The following is a 17,602-nucleotide window of genomic DNA, read 5'->3' on the forward strand; positions in this document are numbered from 1 at the left end:
TAGAGTGGAGGGGCGGCAGGGTAGCCTAGTGGTTAGAGTGGAGGGGCGGCAGGGTAGCCTAGTGGTTAGAGTGGAGGGGCGGCAGGGTAGCCTCGTGGTTAGAGTGGAGGGGCGGCAGGGTAGCCTCGTGGTTAGAGTGGAGGGCGGCAGGGTAGCCTAGTGGTTAGAGTGGAGGGGCGGCAGGGTAGCCTAGTGGTTAGAGTGGAGGGGTGGTAGGGTAGCCTAGTGGTTAGAGTGGAGGGGCGGCAGGGTAGCCTAGTGGTTAGAGTGGAGGGGTGGTAGGGTAGCCTAGTGGTTAGAGTGGAGGGGCGGCAGGGTAGCCTAGTGGTTAGAGCGTTGGACTAGTAACCGGAAGGTTGCGAGTTCAAACCCCCGAGCTGACAAGGTACAAATCTGTCGTTCGTTAACCCACTGTTCCTAGGCCGTCATTGAAAATAAGAATTTGTTATTAACTGACTTGCCTGGTTAAATAAAGGTTAAATAAAGGTTAAATAAAGGTAAAATAAAAATAAAATAAAAAAATTTGAATTACAATTTCATTTGGATAATTTCAGACACATACACACACACACTACTCACCAGTCTCTCCACTTCCTGTTCTCGTAGTCTCTCGTCTCTCTGGCGATGGTGGTAGTCAGTCAGTTCTTCCTTCCCACTCAGGGAGCTGATACTGCCACTCCTCACCCTGAACCCCCCTGGTGGGGTCAACCCCGCCCCCAGCCCCACCCCTCCCTTTCCAAATGACTGCCTTCGTTCCTCTAATCCTAGCCCAGGCTCCAGTCTTCCCCCCCTGTGCTCTCTCCGCCTCTCCCCCAGAAAGAGCTCTGGTCCAGGGGAGGCTCCTCGGCTGGCTGACCTCTTTGGCTCCTGAAGGCTGGAGGTGGAGCTGGTGGAGGTGAAGCTGAGTATCTTGGCCACACCGGGGCTGGAAGAGCCCCCTGATAGGGACGGTGAGGTCACGTCTGGAGGGGCCTGGGTGGGAGATTCAGGGATGGAGAGTGAGATGGATTCTACCCCCTCTCCTTGGTTCCGGTTCATGTTTTGTGCCTGGCTGGAGGTGAAGTTAGTCATTTGGTTATGGTTGTAGTTGTTGTTCGTGGTGTGGTTTTGGCTATTGTTGTGAGAGGAGTTGCGTAGAGGATTAGAGGTCAGGGGGAGGGAAAACAGGGCCAGGGCTCCATTGTCATGGGAACGAGGTGATGATGAGGGGCAGAGGCGGGGCAGTGAGCAGCTGTGACTTTCCATTATGCCGCCTATAGACCCTGCAGAGTACTTCCTGGTTCGGTTGCTTGGCACCGGCTCATGGTTGCCGTGGCTTCGTAGTCCCAGGCGGGGGCTGGAGGGCATGCTGGCTGCTCCACTAGTTGGAAAGAGGGATGAGGGTGGAGGAGAGGAGAGGCTATCACCACCAGCCACTGAGTTAGAGGAACCTCCACAGTTCTGCATCAACAACAGGGGGGAGGAGTTTGGGTTTAGTGGGCGTCGCCCATTGCCAGGGGAGATGAGCAGGCTGTCCTGTGATTGGTATGATTGTTTCCGGGTCATGGAGGTTCGGGAGGAAGGGGGGTCAGAGCGCCGAGAGGGGGAGCGAGGGGCGGCAGCTTTGTCAGAGAGAGGAGGACGATCAGAGCCGTAGAAGCGCCTAGCCTGTTCCTGATAGGCTGACCACATCGAGGTGGGTGAGGTCACAGACGTGGTGGGTGGAGACTGGGAGGGAGAAGAGTAGAAGAAAATTCATTAGGAATGTCCATCTAGCAGGGGTACTCAACTACTATTTGAGAAGGTCCGGTCACGCAAATTTCCTAGGTGCAGTGGCAACCCATTCAGGGCAAGTGAGGCAGATTATTTTGGTTGTTGTTGCCTGCTATTTTGGCATTAACACATGTCACATATCAGTTTGCAAACATAAAAAAAAAATCATAAATGATTGAGTTAATAAAGCTGCATACAAACATGGTCTCTTTTTTTGCTTTCTTGAGGCATCTCCAAAATGCAGGTGTTTTCTGTGGTGGTGGGGCAAGAAGCAGAAAATACGGAGCGTAGGGGTGGGTAACGTTTTCTAGTTGCGCCGTGATTGGCTCAATGTTCTGTCACTCACGGGGACACTACGACGCCACAAAATCTACGGGGAGAGCTAAAAAATTCAAGACCCTTGGGTGCTGCCATAGAGTTACTGAAGTACCCATCTAAGAAGGCTCAAGGTCATTGGCCAAAGATAAAATGACATCAAACCACATCTCTACAGTAGCTTTGATTGGACGGTCAATGTTGTACTTTCCAAATCTTAGCTAGCAAGCTATCAGTCATCATCATGAATCAAGTCGACAATCTACTGGCAAATCCTTTTCAATGAAGAGAAATTGTTGCTAAAACGTATCGGTGCTCATCAGCCATAAACATCACACAACAAGTGGGAAATCGCAGATTCAACAATGAGTGGTTTGGAAGGAATCAGTGGCTAACTGCAAGCATGACAAAGCAATCACTAGCCTGCTACTCAGTGGCGTGGATGTGTAGTCCAAGTCTGGGTTTAAGGGTCTTTAAGCTTAAAAGGATAAACATTCTGCACATTTCAAGACAACTGGGAACTAGGAACTGCGCCTCCAGTGAGTTCAAGACAACTGGGAACTAGGAACTGCGCCTCCAGTGAGTTCAAGACAACTGGGAACTAGGAACTGCGCCTCCAGTGAGTTCAAGACAACTGGGAACTAGGAACTGCGCCTCCAGTGAGTTCAAGACAACTGGGAACTAGGAACTGCGCCTCCAGTGAGTTCAAGACAACTGGGAACTAGGAACTGCGCCTCCAGTGAGTTCAAGACAACTGGGAACTAGGAACTGCGCCTCCAGTGAGTTCAAGACAACTGGGAACTAGGAACTGCGCCTCCAGTGAGTTCAAGACAACTGGGAACTAGGAACTGCGCCTCCAGTGAGTTCAAGACAACTGGGAACTAGGAACTGCGCCTCCAGTGAGTTCAAGACAACTGGGAACTAGGAACTGCGCCTCCAGTGAGTTCAAGACAACTGGGAACTAGGAACTGCGTCTCCAGTGAGTTCAAGACAACTGGGAACTGCGCCTCCAGTGAGTTCAAGACAACTGGGAACTGCGCCTCCAGTGAGTTCAAGACAACTGGGAACTGCGCCTCCAGTGAGTTCAAGACAACTGGGAACTAGGAACTGCGCCTCCAGTGAGTTCAAGACAACTGGGAACTAGGAACTGCGCCTCCAGTGAGTTCAAGACAACTGGGAACTAGGAACTGCGCCTCCAGTGAGTTCAAGACAACTGGGAACTAGGAACTGCGCCTCCAGTGAGTTCAAGACAACTGGGAACTAGGAACTGCGCCTCCAGTGAGTTCAAGACAACTGGGAACTAGGAACTGCGCCTCCAGTGAGTTCAAGACAACTGGGAACTAGGAACTGCGCCTCCAGTGAGTTCAAGACAACTGGAAACTAGGAATTGCGCCTCCAGTGAGTTCAAGACAACTGGGAACTAGGGAATTTTTTGTTGTTGCTCTGACTGGGAAAATACGTTTTGAACGGACATCCAACTCAGAATTCGGGCCTCTTTCTAGAGCTTTGACCTGAAGATCACTAACATCATGATTCAACCGCACTATTGGTTAGAGTCTGTAAGTCTGCATTTCACTGTAATACCGGTTGTATTCGGTCAAAATAATGGGTTCAAAAAAATAAAATAATTGGTAAGTAAAAAATACAAAATAAAAGTAACAAATAATTAAATAGCAGTAGTATAATAACAGTAGTAAGGCTATATACAGGGGGTACCGGTACAGAGTCAATGTGCGGGGGCAGCAGTTAGTCGAGGTAATTGAGGTAATATGCACATGTTGGTAGAGTTAAAGTGACTTTGCATAGATAATAAACAGAGAGTAGCAGCAGAGTTAAAGGTCGAGGGGGGGTCAATGCAAATAGTCTGAGTAGCCATTTGATTAGATGTTCAGGAGTCTTATGGCTTGGGGGTAGAAGATGTTAAGAAGTCTCTTGGACCAAATTATATTGTAATGTATTGACTTAGTAATAAACTCCCCAACTCACAATGCATGAAACCCCAAACTGTTCATGCCCCTCTTGTTGGCGGAGTCATAATGCTCAGTTTCTCAACTTGTACACATTTTGCCATGGGGAGGAGATCCGTATTGACCCCGTTCTGGGTCTGCCCTTTGAGTATGGTTGATCCTGCTGGGAGAGCTTTACAGCTGTCATACCTGCGTCATACTGAAGTAGGAAGGGCTAGCGTCCCCATTGGCTCGCAGGCTTGTCTCCAGGGCGATCTTCTTGCGTTGTAAGGTGTCCATCAAATCACGGAGCTCTGAGGCTGAGCGCATCCCTCTGGCGCTGCCGGCCCCTCCCACCTCCCCATGTCTGTAGTCACTACTAAACTTCAGATAGTCTGGGGGGAGACAGAGAGAGACAGAGAGAGAGAGACAGAGAGAGAGAGAGAGAGAGAGAGAGAGAGAGAAAGAGAGAGACAGAGAGAGAGACAGACAGAGAGAGAGAGACAAAGACAGAGAGACCGAGAGAGACAGAGAGAGAAAGACAGACAGACAGACAGACAGAGACAGAAAGAGAGAGAGACAGACAGAGAGAGAGACAGACAGAGAGAGAGACAGACAGAGAGAGAGACAGACAGAGAGAGAGACAGACAGAGAGAGAGACAGACAGAGAGAGAGACAGACAGAGAGAGACAGACAGAAGAGTTGATACATAAGAGTTGATACATAAGACATGTTATTTTGTTTTAAGTGTCCATCTTCACCGTTAAGTGAATGGTGAAGAAAACATTTCCCTGTCCATTGGTTGTCTGTTTAGCCTGTTGAAGCCTATTGGACTGAGGAAGGAGAGAGAGGTATTAATAGCTCTGTGTATACGTGGGCCAGTGTGTGCCGCCCCATTAGGAGTGAGGGTGAAAGTTGCATGGTGAATGTACGTGCAGCTAAGTCGATTCCTAGCTGGGCTTGGCAGAACACCCATAACCCAAAATGCAGAGAGCTGCTATACAAATGGCCCATAACACAGAGGGCCTGACAGCCAACACACACACACACCTATTCTCAGATCCAAAACTAATACACACATGGTAGTTCAGGTTTCTAAAAGTAGCAGAGAAATTGAATTCCTTACTTTGGAATTAGGGGAAATATAAATACTGTAAGCGGCCAGGAATTTCCTCAATTCCCCTGACGGTTCAATTTCCTCAATTCCCCTGACGGTTCAATTTCCTCAATTCCCCTGACGGTTCAATTTCCTCAATTCCCCTGACGGTTCAATTTCCTCAATTCCCCTGACGGTTCAATTTCCTCAATTCCCCTGACGGTTCAATTTCCTCAATTCCCCTGACGGTTCAATTTCCTCAATTCCCCTGACGGTTCAATTTCCTCAATTCCCCTGACGGTTCAATTTCCTCAATTCCCCTGACGGTTCAATTTCCTCAATTCCCCTGACGGTTCAATTTCCTCAATTCCCCTGACGGTTCAATTTCCTCAATTCCCCTGACGGTTCAATTTCCTCAATTCCCCTGACGGTTCAATTTCCTCAATTCCCCTGACGGTTCAATTTCCTCAATTCCCCTGACGGTTCAATTTCCTCAATTCCCCTGACGGTTCAATTTCCTCAATTCCCCTGACGGTTCAATTTCCTCAATTCCCCTGACGGTTCAATTTCCTCAATTCCACTGACGGTTCAATTTCCTCAATTCCCCTGACGGTTCAATTTCCCCTCCATCATCGCTGATCTGAAAACACTCTATAGGTGACAGCAATGGAGAGGAAACAGTTATTTTACTCATCAACGATAGAGAAACATTTCTTCCCTTACCTGAGTAATGGGACAGTTCTATCCATACCATCAAGACAGTAACACGCATGATATCCAAGACACACATAGAACCACTAAACGTAGACGGGCATGTGTGTATCTACCCAGTTAGCATGCAGTTCCTTGGAAGTTTTGGAAATGAACGTTTATGGTTTTATGATTCTGGGAATGGAGTCAAAAGTTTCCTGAACGATAAAACATTATTTTTATTATTTAAATAAACGTTCTGGGAACGGAATTGAAACTAATCGCCTGTTCTGGGAACATACAAATCAAATTGTATTGGTCACAAACACATATTGAGCAGATGTTATTGCCGGTGTAGTGAAACGCTTGTGTTCCTAGCTCTAACAGTACAGTAGTATCTAACAATTCACAACAATACACACATCCAAAAAGTAAAAGAACGGAATTAAGAAATATGTAAATAAATATTAGAACGAGGGATGTTGCAGGGAGGTTCTGAGAACGTTTTTACTAGGGTTACCTGAACGTTTTCCTGGGAGGTTTTATTAACGTTCTGAGAATGTAAATTCTAGGGTTGATTGCAAGTTTTTTAATAACTTTCACTGAGTGTTTCAATACTACTTTTGATAACACTGCTAGCTTAGGTTAACTGTTTTGAATTCCAGGCACAGACAAGGCCAAATGGAAATTAATTTGCATAGGTGTTTATCATAATAACACATTTCTTTATTTATTGTGACACGGCGACAGTGAGATTCAAACCTATGCTCTTCTGTTCTCTATCCATGGAATTAGCCCACTGTATGCCACCGGGATGGAGCTAGCATGACATGGTTTTTTAAAACTATATATGTAGCTGTTCATTTTAGTCTAATCAAACAAAATTTCAAAGTATTTCAAAAGTAAACACTCATTAAGATCCGGTGTGGCCAATCAGTGAACACCTGAACACACTAAACAAGATAGAGGATAGAGAATTGTTGTCGCTGAGAACAAAATGTATATGTTTTTAAATAACATTATTAGAGCATTTTTGGAATGTTACTAATGTTGTTTTCTTATGTTTTTATGAAACGTTTTCTTAATGTTCTGAGAACATGACTTTAAATAGAACCATGAGGAAACAAACAGAAAACGTTATGCTGATGTACTGAAAATCCCACCTAAGAAACATATGGTTCTCAGAATTTTATGTGCTCGCTGGCTATCATGCACCATTCCAGTAATGATGTGGATGTGTCACTTGGCAGAAGATTATTTTCCCTTTAACGAGTCCAACGAGCCCAAACGACTTTCCCGGGAACAGACCCAAATCCCCGTCATTTGCGTGAAGAAAAGACGGAGAAAAAGAGGACGGAAGTCGGGCTGCCTTCTGGGAATTCGTAGGCGATCGGAAAAAAACAACAACACTGCCTTCCGTTCTACTAGCAAACCTGCAAATCATTGGAAATAAAACCGAAGACCTACATTGACCGGTACCCCCCCTGTATATAGTCTCCACATTGACCGGTACCCCCCCTGTATATAGTCTCCACATTGACCGGTACCCCCTGTATATAGTCTCCACATTGACCGGTACTCCCCTGTATATAGTCTCCACATTGACCGGTACCCCCCTGTATATAGCCTCCACATTGACCGGTACCCCCCTGTATATAGCCTACACATTGACAGGTACCCCCTGTATATAGTCTCCACATTGACCGGTACCCCTGTATATAGTCTCCACATTGACCGGTACCCCCTGTATATAGCCTCCACATTGACCGGTACCCCCTGTATATAGTCTCCACATTGACCGGTACCCCCTGTATATAGCCTCCACATTGACCGGTACCCCCTGGTATATATAGTCTCCACATTGACCGGTACCCCCTGTATATATAGTCTCCACATTGACCGGTACCCCCCTGTATATATAGTCTCCACATTGACCGGTACCCCCTGTATATATAGTCTCCACATTGACCGGTACCCCCTGTATATATAGTCTCCACATTGACCGGTACCCCCTGTATATATAGTCTCCACATTGACTGGTACCCCCTGTATATATAGTCTCCACATTGACTCTGTACCAGTACCCCTGTATATAGTCTCCACATTGACCGGTACCCCCTGTATATAGCCTCCACATTGACTTTGTACCAGTACCTCTGTATATAGTCTCCACATTGACCGGTACCCCCTGTATATAGCCTCCACATTGACCGGTACCCCCTGTATAATATAGTCTCCACATTGACCGGTACCCCCTGTATATAGTCTCGCTATTTTTATTTTACTTCTGCTTGTTACTTCCTTGTTCCTTTCATTTCTTATTCCATATCTTTTTAAACTGCATTGTTGGTTAATGTAAGTAAGCATTTCACTGTAATGTCTACAACGCATTGTTGTATTCAGCGCATGTGACTAATACAATTTGATTTGTGTGAAAAACAACCATAAGACAACCACACTCTCACCAAGCTCTCAGAAACATCTCATTTAGATGGTGTTATAATCTGATTGTGTGTTTGTGTGTGTGTGCATGTGTGAGAGAGATCCCTATACAGATGTATGTTTGTGTGTGTACATTCCTGTTGCCTAACTGCAGAGACAGCAAGCGAGCAGTACTGATATACGCCAGAATCACACACATACCGTGATCTAATGCTCTCTCTAATTCTCTCCCTCTCTTGGATGATCTGAGCCCTAGGACCATGCCTCAGGACTACCTGGCCTGATGACTCCTTGCTGTCCCCAGTCCACCTGGCCGTGCTGCTGCTCCAGTTTCAACTGTCCTGCCTGCGGCTATGGAACCCTGACCTGTTCACCGGACATGCTACCTGTCTCAGACCTGCTGTTTTCAACTCTCTAGAGACGGCAGGAGTGGTATGAATGATCGGCTATGAAAAGCCAACTGACATTTACTCCTGAGGTGCTGACCTGTTTCACCCACGACAACCACTGTGATTATTATTTGACCCTGCTGGTCAGCTATGAACATTTGAACATCTTGGTCATGATCTGTTATAATCTCCACCTGGCACAGCCAGAAGAGGACTGGCCACCCCTCAGAGCCTGGTTCCTCTCTAAGTTACTTCCTAGGTTACTTCCTAGTGTGTTTTAGGTTTGTGGGGGGAGGGGGGGGGGTAACAGTTTTACACCCTACAATAAAGCATCCCTTCTGTGTTTGTAACCCTGTCGCTCTTCAGAGACCCCTCTATGAAGATATCGCATATATTAGGGACGCAAGAATGCCTTCGTCACGCATGAACACGTCACAATCACACACACAACTGTCAGGATGGGTTCCACCTGTAACTGTACCCTCACACACAGTGGAAGAGAGGAAATCATACATTTGAGGGACTATGGGCTGATGGGATCTATGGGGGAGGGAGGGGAGTGAACAAAGTAGAAGCGAGGATTGGGGTCAAGGGGAGGTCAGAGGTGAAAGAGGGTAGGGGCGTGTATGTTACCTGTGCTGTAGCCCAGGGGTGAGACAGGGCTCTTCAGAGGCAGCATGCTGTTCATATGGCTGGCCTCTTCTGGATGGTTGAAGAGCAAGAAGCAGGATTTACCCAGACTCAGAGCGTAACCTGGAGGGAGAACACACAGTCAGATATAACACAAACTAAATGAGATGCAATTCAAACAGACAAGACAGTCTGTATTTGTCCTCCCAGTTGTCTGTATTACAACCTATATATATATATATAAATAAATAAATAATATATATATAATAATATATATATATAATAATATATATATATATATATATATATATATATATATATATATATATAAATAAATAAATAATAATATATAATAATATATATATATATATATATATCCACACAGTCAGGCTGTTCATCTGCTGCACTGGTCAGTCAACCACACAGTCAGGCCTGTTCATCTGCTGCACTGCTCAGTCAACCACACAGTCAGGCCTGTTCATCTGTTACACTGGTCAGTCAACCACACAGTCAGGCCTGTTCATCTGCTGCACTGGTCAGTCAACCACACAGTCAGGCCTGTTCATCTGCTGCACTGGTCAGTCAACCACACAGTCAGGCCTGTTCATCTGCTGCACTGCTCAGTCAACCACATAGTCAGGCCTGTTCATCTGCTGCACTGCTCAGTCAGGATTAAACTAGTCTGATTTTTATAGCATTGAGGATTGAGGTCTAATCTATATTAAACTAGTCTGATGTTTCTAGCATTGAGTTCTAATCTGTATTAAACTAGTCTGATTCTTTATAGCATTGAGGTTGCAGGTTAGGGATCCCTGGCAAACGACTCAACTCTGGAGAAAAACAACGACAAAACTGCTTCATCCAGCGTTCTGTTACTGATACCAGAGACTAGAGGTCGACCGATTCATCGGAATGGACGATTATTTAGTGCCGATTTCAAGTTTTCATTACAATCGGAAATCGGTCATTTTGTCAGTTAAGAACACATTCTGAGGAACGATGGGTTAACTGTCTTGTTCAGGGGCAGAACGACAGATTTTTACCTTGTCAGCTCAGGGATTCTATCTTGCAACCTTACGGTTAACTAGTCCAACGCTCTAACCACCTGCCTCACGAGGAGCCCGCCTGTTTCGCGAATGCAGTAAGAAGCCAAGGTAAGTTGCTAGCGAGCATTAAACTTAATCATAATCATTAGTTATAACTACATATGGTTGATGATATTACTAGTTTATCTAGCGTGTCCTGCATTGCATATAATCAATGCGGTGCGCATTCGCGAAAAAGGACTGTCGTTGCTACAATGTACCAAACCATAAACACCAATGCCTTTCTTAAAATCAATACACAGAAGTATATATTTATAAACCTGCATATTAAGCTAAAAGAAATCCAGGTTAGCAGGCAATATTAACCAGGTGAATTTGTGTCACTTCTCTTGCGTTCATTGCACGCAGAGTCAGGGTATATGCAACAGTTTGGGCTGCCTGGCTCGTTGCGAACTAATTTGCCAGAATTTTACGTAAGTATGACATAACATTGAAGGTTGTGCAATGTAACAGGAATATTTAGACTCATGGATGCCACCGTTAGATAGGATACGGTACTGTTCAGTATTTCACTGAAAGAATAAACGTTGTGTGTGTAACAGCAGCCTTTTCTTAAACTCTAATTCCCTGACTTTCAACAGTCTGCCAGTGTTACACAACTGTTGCCCTTATTTGTTTAAACTACTTTACAATTTCCTCCCTCCCCCTAGACAACACAAACACACAATCTGGGCTACAGGACATTTAGTTTTTTACAGCTATCCCCCAGCTACAACGATAACCGCACACACTTTGATCATACAGATGCCAGTGAAGAAGAAGTCTGGTACCAGTTTGTTCTGGTTGATCTAAATCGATAGCCTCTGTTCAGCTACTACATTCCACTCCTGTGATTTGCCAAAGAGACCTTCGCTTGAAAATAAAAATAGGGGGGGGGGGGGGGGGGCAATAGTACTGTTTGTCCATTTTGAGATGCCATAGCCAGTTTCTTCTTGTTCAAAATAGTCAGAATGAATATCATCCATAACTCAAGAGATCTGTCATTAATATTGACATGTTTGCTGAGGAGATCTTATTGGCGCAATTTTACTAAGATTTTTTTGGTGCAGTATTTCTCAATGAAAAAAATGTGCATGAAAACAAGTAATCTCTCGCTTTATTGAATAATCCCTACTGTTGACCAATCACTGACAGAGGGACATAGACTTTATTGAATAATCCCTACTGTTGACCAATCACTGACAGAGGGACATAGACTTTATTGAATAATCCCTACTGTTGACCAATCACTGACAGAGGGACATAGACTTCAGCTACCAACTTTGGCTTCCTGAACAAATGTGTGCACCCGAACATCCAGGGAAAACAACAAGTCCAAAACTAACAAAAATGTCACAAAACGTTGTCATAAAATATGTCCTTAATAAAATATGTACCAAATCTTCTGAATAATTTTGGATGGGAAGCATGCGGACACCTTTAAATGAATACGTCTACTATAGACTAAGGTAGGATGGGAAGGAAGGAGGGAAGTGAGTTTACGTTAAGTATCCGTGAGTAACATTGCCATGTCAGCTGACAAATGCTGCTGCTTTCAATTAAATGTCCTCTCTCTCTTTTATAAAACAAATAAAGTAATGTGGCTAATCTTGCCATCTTAAATCAAAGCCCCTGTCTGAATAAATAACAGAGTCCCAGAGCAGAGCTAAAGCCGATGAAAGACAGACAGACTTCCTTGGCTTACTTCAGTTCTACCTTCTATGACCGCAGGCAGTTATGTCTTGTCATGTGAAATCACGTTGTCTCTCTGTGAACTGAACGAAGCCCGGTTTCCCCAAAAGCATCTTAAGGTTAAATTCATTATTAGACCGTTTATAGGAGCACCGTTATGGTACTAGGGGGTAACGAGCCCCCTCCCTGTAATTCACATTAAAATCACAAGATGTTGACAGATATATATATATAAAATATATATATATATATATATATATATATATTTTAATCTTAAATAATCCACTTGTTTAGAGAGAAAAATGTAGATCATTTTAGAGTAAAGTAGTAATATGTTGGATTTATTTTTTTTCACCTTTATTTAACCAGGTAGGCTAGTTGAGAACAAGTTCTCATTTACAACTGCGACCTGGCCAAGATAAAGCATAGCAGTGTGAACAGATAACAACACAGAGTTACACATGGAGTAAACAATTAACAAGTCAATAACACATTGGAAAAGTGGGGGCAACTCGCTCCATCCCCTACTAGGGGAAATTGGCTCCTGGGGGCCAGTTTCCCCATATTATATTTATATACCATTCCAAGGTATATATTTTTGTATTTAATTAAAAACAACTATTGAAACATTTAGCTCCTGAATGTCATTTTAAGACAGCAGGGATTTAAAAACTTGCATTATTCAAATAATATTTTGTGTAATTGTACATAATGGATTGTATGGAAACGGAACAACAAAGAAATGAATGTGCAGGTGAATTAAGAGGGACTTTATTTTAACTCTCCTCATAGTGTGGATATTAATGGTGACATGTGCAACACCCTTTCACCCCATATTTTATTAAAATAAGAGTTCCTACTGTTGACGAATCACTGACAAATGGGCATAGACTTCAGCTAACAACTTTGGTGTGCCTCCATGAAAAAAATGTGTCTGAACAGCCCCCAAAAAAACTTTACGAAGTCCAAAACGAACAAAAACGTCAAAATGTCACCAGAAACTATGGAAACCTGCTCCAGAGCGCTCAGGACCTCAGACTGGGGTCAAGGTTCACCTTCCAACAGGACAACGACCTTAATCACACAGCCAAGACCAAGCAGGAGCGGCTTCATGACAAGTCTCTGAATGCCCCATCCAGAGTCCGGACTTAAACCCGATCGGAACATCACTTGAGACCTGAAAATAGCTGTGCATCGACGCTCCCCATTCAACCTGGCAGAGCTTGAGAGGATCTGCAGAGAAAAATGGAAGAAACTCCCCAAATACAGGTGTGCCAAGCTTGTAGCGTCATACCCAAGAAGACTCGAGGCTGTAATCGCTGCCAAAGGTGCTTCAACAAAGTAGTGAGTAAAGGGTCCGAATACTTATGTAAATGTGATATTTACATTTTATTTATATTAAATTGGAAAATGGCAAGTTTATATTAAAAAAGAAAGTGTTTCCAATGACATCCACCAATTAGACAATTAGGAGGCAACGCCTCATGATAATTGGTGTGATTTTAACCAATGTCATTGGTAGAACGTATCTTCCTCTCTTTTTTTACTACAAAACATAGCAGTGTGCCATTTTTACAGACGTTAATGTTGGGGTGGTACTGGAGATGATTAACATAACATTTAATGAGTTTTTAAATGTCCCTTTAAAATAACCTTCTGCCTTATGTAACCATATCATACTAGTTTCAGCATCCCGGATTTACGTTTACTATGCTACGTCTTGTCTATGAGACTTGGCTGAAGTGATGTCAACGTTGTAAGCAGCACCCACACGTCAAGATAGACTTTTCAACTTTGATCCTAGGTAATGAAGTCAATTTCCACCTAAAACGTAGGGTGGGGGGGGCTAAAGCAAGATCGGTTCTTATCTGTAGCAATTATAGAATTGATGGTTGCAACAGTGCAAGAGTGACGCAAATGGTCAAGTAGCCTACCCTTGCCAATTTACTACCATTAAATCAAATCAGCTGACAAACAAATACCTGTATCATTTCCCCACAAGTCACAAAAGGCTACAAAACCAAACGTAGGAAAAGTTGCCCAAAACACTCTTGTAGGACATGAGACCACAAATGTGCAAGTTCCACATGCACACTTGCGCATACATGTTGGCGCCGCTTGGGATTCCTCCAAGCCAGTGAAGTTGAGGCTACTGTTACTAACCTTTTTACTGAGTTCCATCCAGCGAAAATAACAGCAGGATTTTCCCTTATTTCTCTATGTACAACAATTATCATGACACTTGGTGAAAAGTAACCACCCACTTTCTTATCCTCCTTCAACCCAGTACAAAGCTCCAGAAATAACTCTGGACTTTTGGTGTCCACGGATTTCCATCCAGTTGAGTTTGAGGTAAGGAGCGCACCAACTCCCCAAAAATGGGGTGGTGACGCCTGCTTGACGCGAATAGACAGACTGGAGTATAAAGTAAATCCGCCCCTCAGAAAGTTTACTCACTGCATGAAAAAAAAACACGCGGGTTTAAAATCCAAAACGAATGTATTTGATTAAAAACGCATTTCAGTTCAGCTAAAACAGTCTCGGACCCCCTTCTCTTTGTTGGTAGAATTACAGCGGTTTAAAAACCAGAGGTATTTAGTTCCCACCCCCCAATGTTTTTTTTCTTCGTGTGCCTACTTCTATCCTCTGAAAACACCTTGACGGGAATGTTACTGAAGCCTCTCTCAGATCCATAGAACTCGAGACATCAGAGCATAGCTGCGGGAAGTAGTGGGGGTGCTGCAACAAAATAATTGTCCGCGCTGAAGAGTATATCAGTCCGCTAATACAGGACTAGTAAAGGCCCAGTGCACTACTTTTGTGGAAATGTTTTAACTAAATGTATTTGAGTGTTTACCACCATTTGTAACTTGAATCTGATAATTATCTGTACAAAACAGTTAATCCAATAATACTTGTGGAATATAAAAAATTCTTGCTTGATATGTTTTCCAGTTTCTTGAAATACTTTGTAAAAACTTAAATGGTTTATGAATTCCTTTTCCATTTGATTAGACACTTATCCAGAGCAACTTGCAGTACTGAGTGCAAACAGTTTCATACTGGTCCCCAGTGGGAATCCAACCTACAACCCTGGTGTTGCACGCACCATGCAAACATAGATGACCAGCCTATGTATAATAACGTCATTTACATTAAGTGGTTTGTAAGGATGGTAAATTAATACTGCACAAAAAGTGGTTGTTCTCCATGTTATTTGATCAAGACAAATATTTAATATGATGTGAATATTTTGTGTTTTTGCCCATAACTTTGCATCTTTTGATGTAAATGTTTGAGGACAGGGTGGTGTTCTTTATGGATCCCATTAGAATGACATCACAGAGAAAGAGACAGGGTTGTGTTCTTTATGGATCCCATTAGAATGACATCACAGAGAAAGAGAGAGGGTTGTGTTCTTTATGGATCCCATAAGAATGACATCACAGAGAAAGAGACAGGGTTGTGTTCTTTATGGATCCCATTAGAATGACATCACAGAGAAAGAGACAGGGTTGTGTTCTTTATGGATCCCATTAGAATGACATCACAGAGAAAGAGACAGGGTTGTGTTCTTTATGGATCCCATTAGAATGACATCACAGAGAAAGAGACAGGGTTGTGTTCTTTATGGATCCCATTAGAATGACATCACAGAGAAAGAGACAGGGTTGTGTTCTTTATGGATCCCATTAGAATGACATCACAGAGAAAGAGACAGGGTTGTGTTCTTTATGGATCCCATTAGAATGACATCACAGAGAAAGAGACAGGGTTGTGTTCTTTATGGATCCCATTAGAATGACATCACAGAGAAAGAGAGAGGGTTGTGTTCTTTATGGATCCCATAAGAATGACATCACAGAGAAAGAGACAGGGTTGTGTTCTTTAAGGATCCCATTAGAATGACATCACAGAGAAAGAGACAGGGTTGTGGTCTTTAAGGATCCCATTAGAATGACATCACATAGAAAGAGACAGGGTTGTGTTCTTTATGGAACCCATTAGAATGACATCACGGAGAAAGAGACAGGGTTGTGTTCTTTATGGAACCCATTAGAATGACATCACGGAGAAAGAGACAGGGTTGTGTTCTTTATGGATCCCATTAGAATGACATCACGGAGAAAGAGACAGGGTTGTGTTCTTTATGGATCCCATTAGAATGACATCACGGAGAAAGAGACAGGGTTGTGTTCTTTCTGGATCGCATTAGAATGACATCACAGAGAAAGAGACAGGGTTGTGTTCTTTCTGGATCCCATTAGAATGACATCACAGAGGAAGAGACAGGGTTGTGTTCTTTATGGATCCCATTAGAATGACATCACAGAGAAAGAGACAGGGTTGTGTTCTTTATGGATCCCATTAGAATGACATCACAGAGAAAGAGACAGGGTTGTGTTCTTTAAGGATCCCATTAGAATGACATCACAGAGAAAGAGACAGGGTTGTGTTCTTTATGGAACCCATTAGAATGACATCACAGAGAAAGAGACAGGGTTGTGTTCTTTATGGAACCCATTAGAATTACATCACAGAGAAAGAGACAGGGTTGTGTTCTTTATGGATCCCATAAGAATGACATCACAGAGAAAGAGACAGGGTTGTGTTCTTTAAGGATCCCATTGGAATGACATCACAGAGAAAGAGACAGGGTTGTGTTCTTTAAGGATCCCATTAGAATGACATCACAGAGAAAGAGACAGGGTTGTGTTCTTTATGGATCCCATTATTATGACATCACAGAGAAAGAGACAGGGTTGTGTTCTTTATGGAACCCATTAGAATGACATTACACAGAGAAAGAGACAGGGTTGTGTTCTTTATGGATCCCATTAGAATGACATCACAGAGAAAGAGACAGGGTTGTGTTCTTTATGGATCCCATTAGAATGACATCACAGAGAAAGAGACAGGGTTGTGTTCTTTATGGATCCCATTAGAATGACATCACAGAGAAAGAGACAGGGTTGTGTTCTTTATGGATCCCATTAGAATGACATCACAGAGAAAGAGACAGGGTTGTGTTCTTTCTGGATCCCATTTGAATGACATCACAGAGAAAGAGACAGGGTTGTGTTCTTTATGGATCCCATTGGAATGACATCACAGAGAAAGAGACAGGGCAACAACTCTTATAACTCCAACTATTGAATCCTGCAAGATTCTGTTCTTAATTATACAACTACCTTTTCTGGCAAAGCAGAGTATGTTTTTATGAATATCTTTTTATTCTCATTTCTCAGGGTATGCTGCAGCACCCTCAGCACCCCTACTTCACGTGGCTATGCCTCAGTGGGAGAAAATAAAAACTCAAATAGAGGTTATTTCTTTATCAAAACCATACAATTTGAAATCCACCCTCTGATACACAGAAGAACAGTTTTAGTAAAGAGGGGGAAAGAAAAGGGGGTGACAGGAGAAGTTAGGGAGAGAGAGAGAGACGCTGGGACAGGTGAAGATGAGGGAGAGAACTGTGACGAGAAAATCTCAGTTGCATACTCCTCCAGTCCTCTTTCCTCATCTCCTTTTCAAAACCCACTGGATAAGAAAGCCAGAGGT

At 43.4% G+C, this 17,602-nt stretch overlaps 1 protein-coding gene across 1 annotated transcript in view; it reads right to left on the reverse strand.

Moving 5' to 3' along the window:
• The window catches only part of LOC135517138 (pleckstrin homology-like domain family B member 2), a 61,209-nt gene extending 46,507 nt beyond the window's left edge, over positions 1-14,702 (reverse strand). Inside the window, exons 1-4 of the mRNA XM_064941176.1 lie at positions 14,201-14,702; positions 9,264-9,383; positions 4,224-4,408; positions 580-1,707 (exon numbers count right to left, since the gene is read on the reverse strand). Coding sequence (XP_064797248.1) covers positions 580-1,707; positions 4,224-4,408; positions 9,264-9,318 — 1,368 coding nt within the window. The 5' untranslated portion in view covers positions 9,319-9,383; positions 14,201-14,702. The remainder of the gene's footprint in view (positions 1-579; positions 1,708-4,223; positions 4,409-9,263; positions 9,384-14,200) is intronic.
• Between the last annotated feature and the right edge of the window lie 2,900 nt (positions 14,703-17,602).

This window comes from Oncorhynchus masou, chromosome 28 (assembly GCF_036934945.1).
Source record: "Oncorhynchus masou masou isolate Uvic2021 chromosome 28, UVic_Omas_1.1, whole genome shotgun sequence".
Taxonomy (NCBI): Eukaryota; Metazoa; Chordata; class Actinopteri; order Salmoniformes; family Salmonidae; genus Oncorhynchus; species Oncorhynchus masou.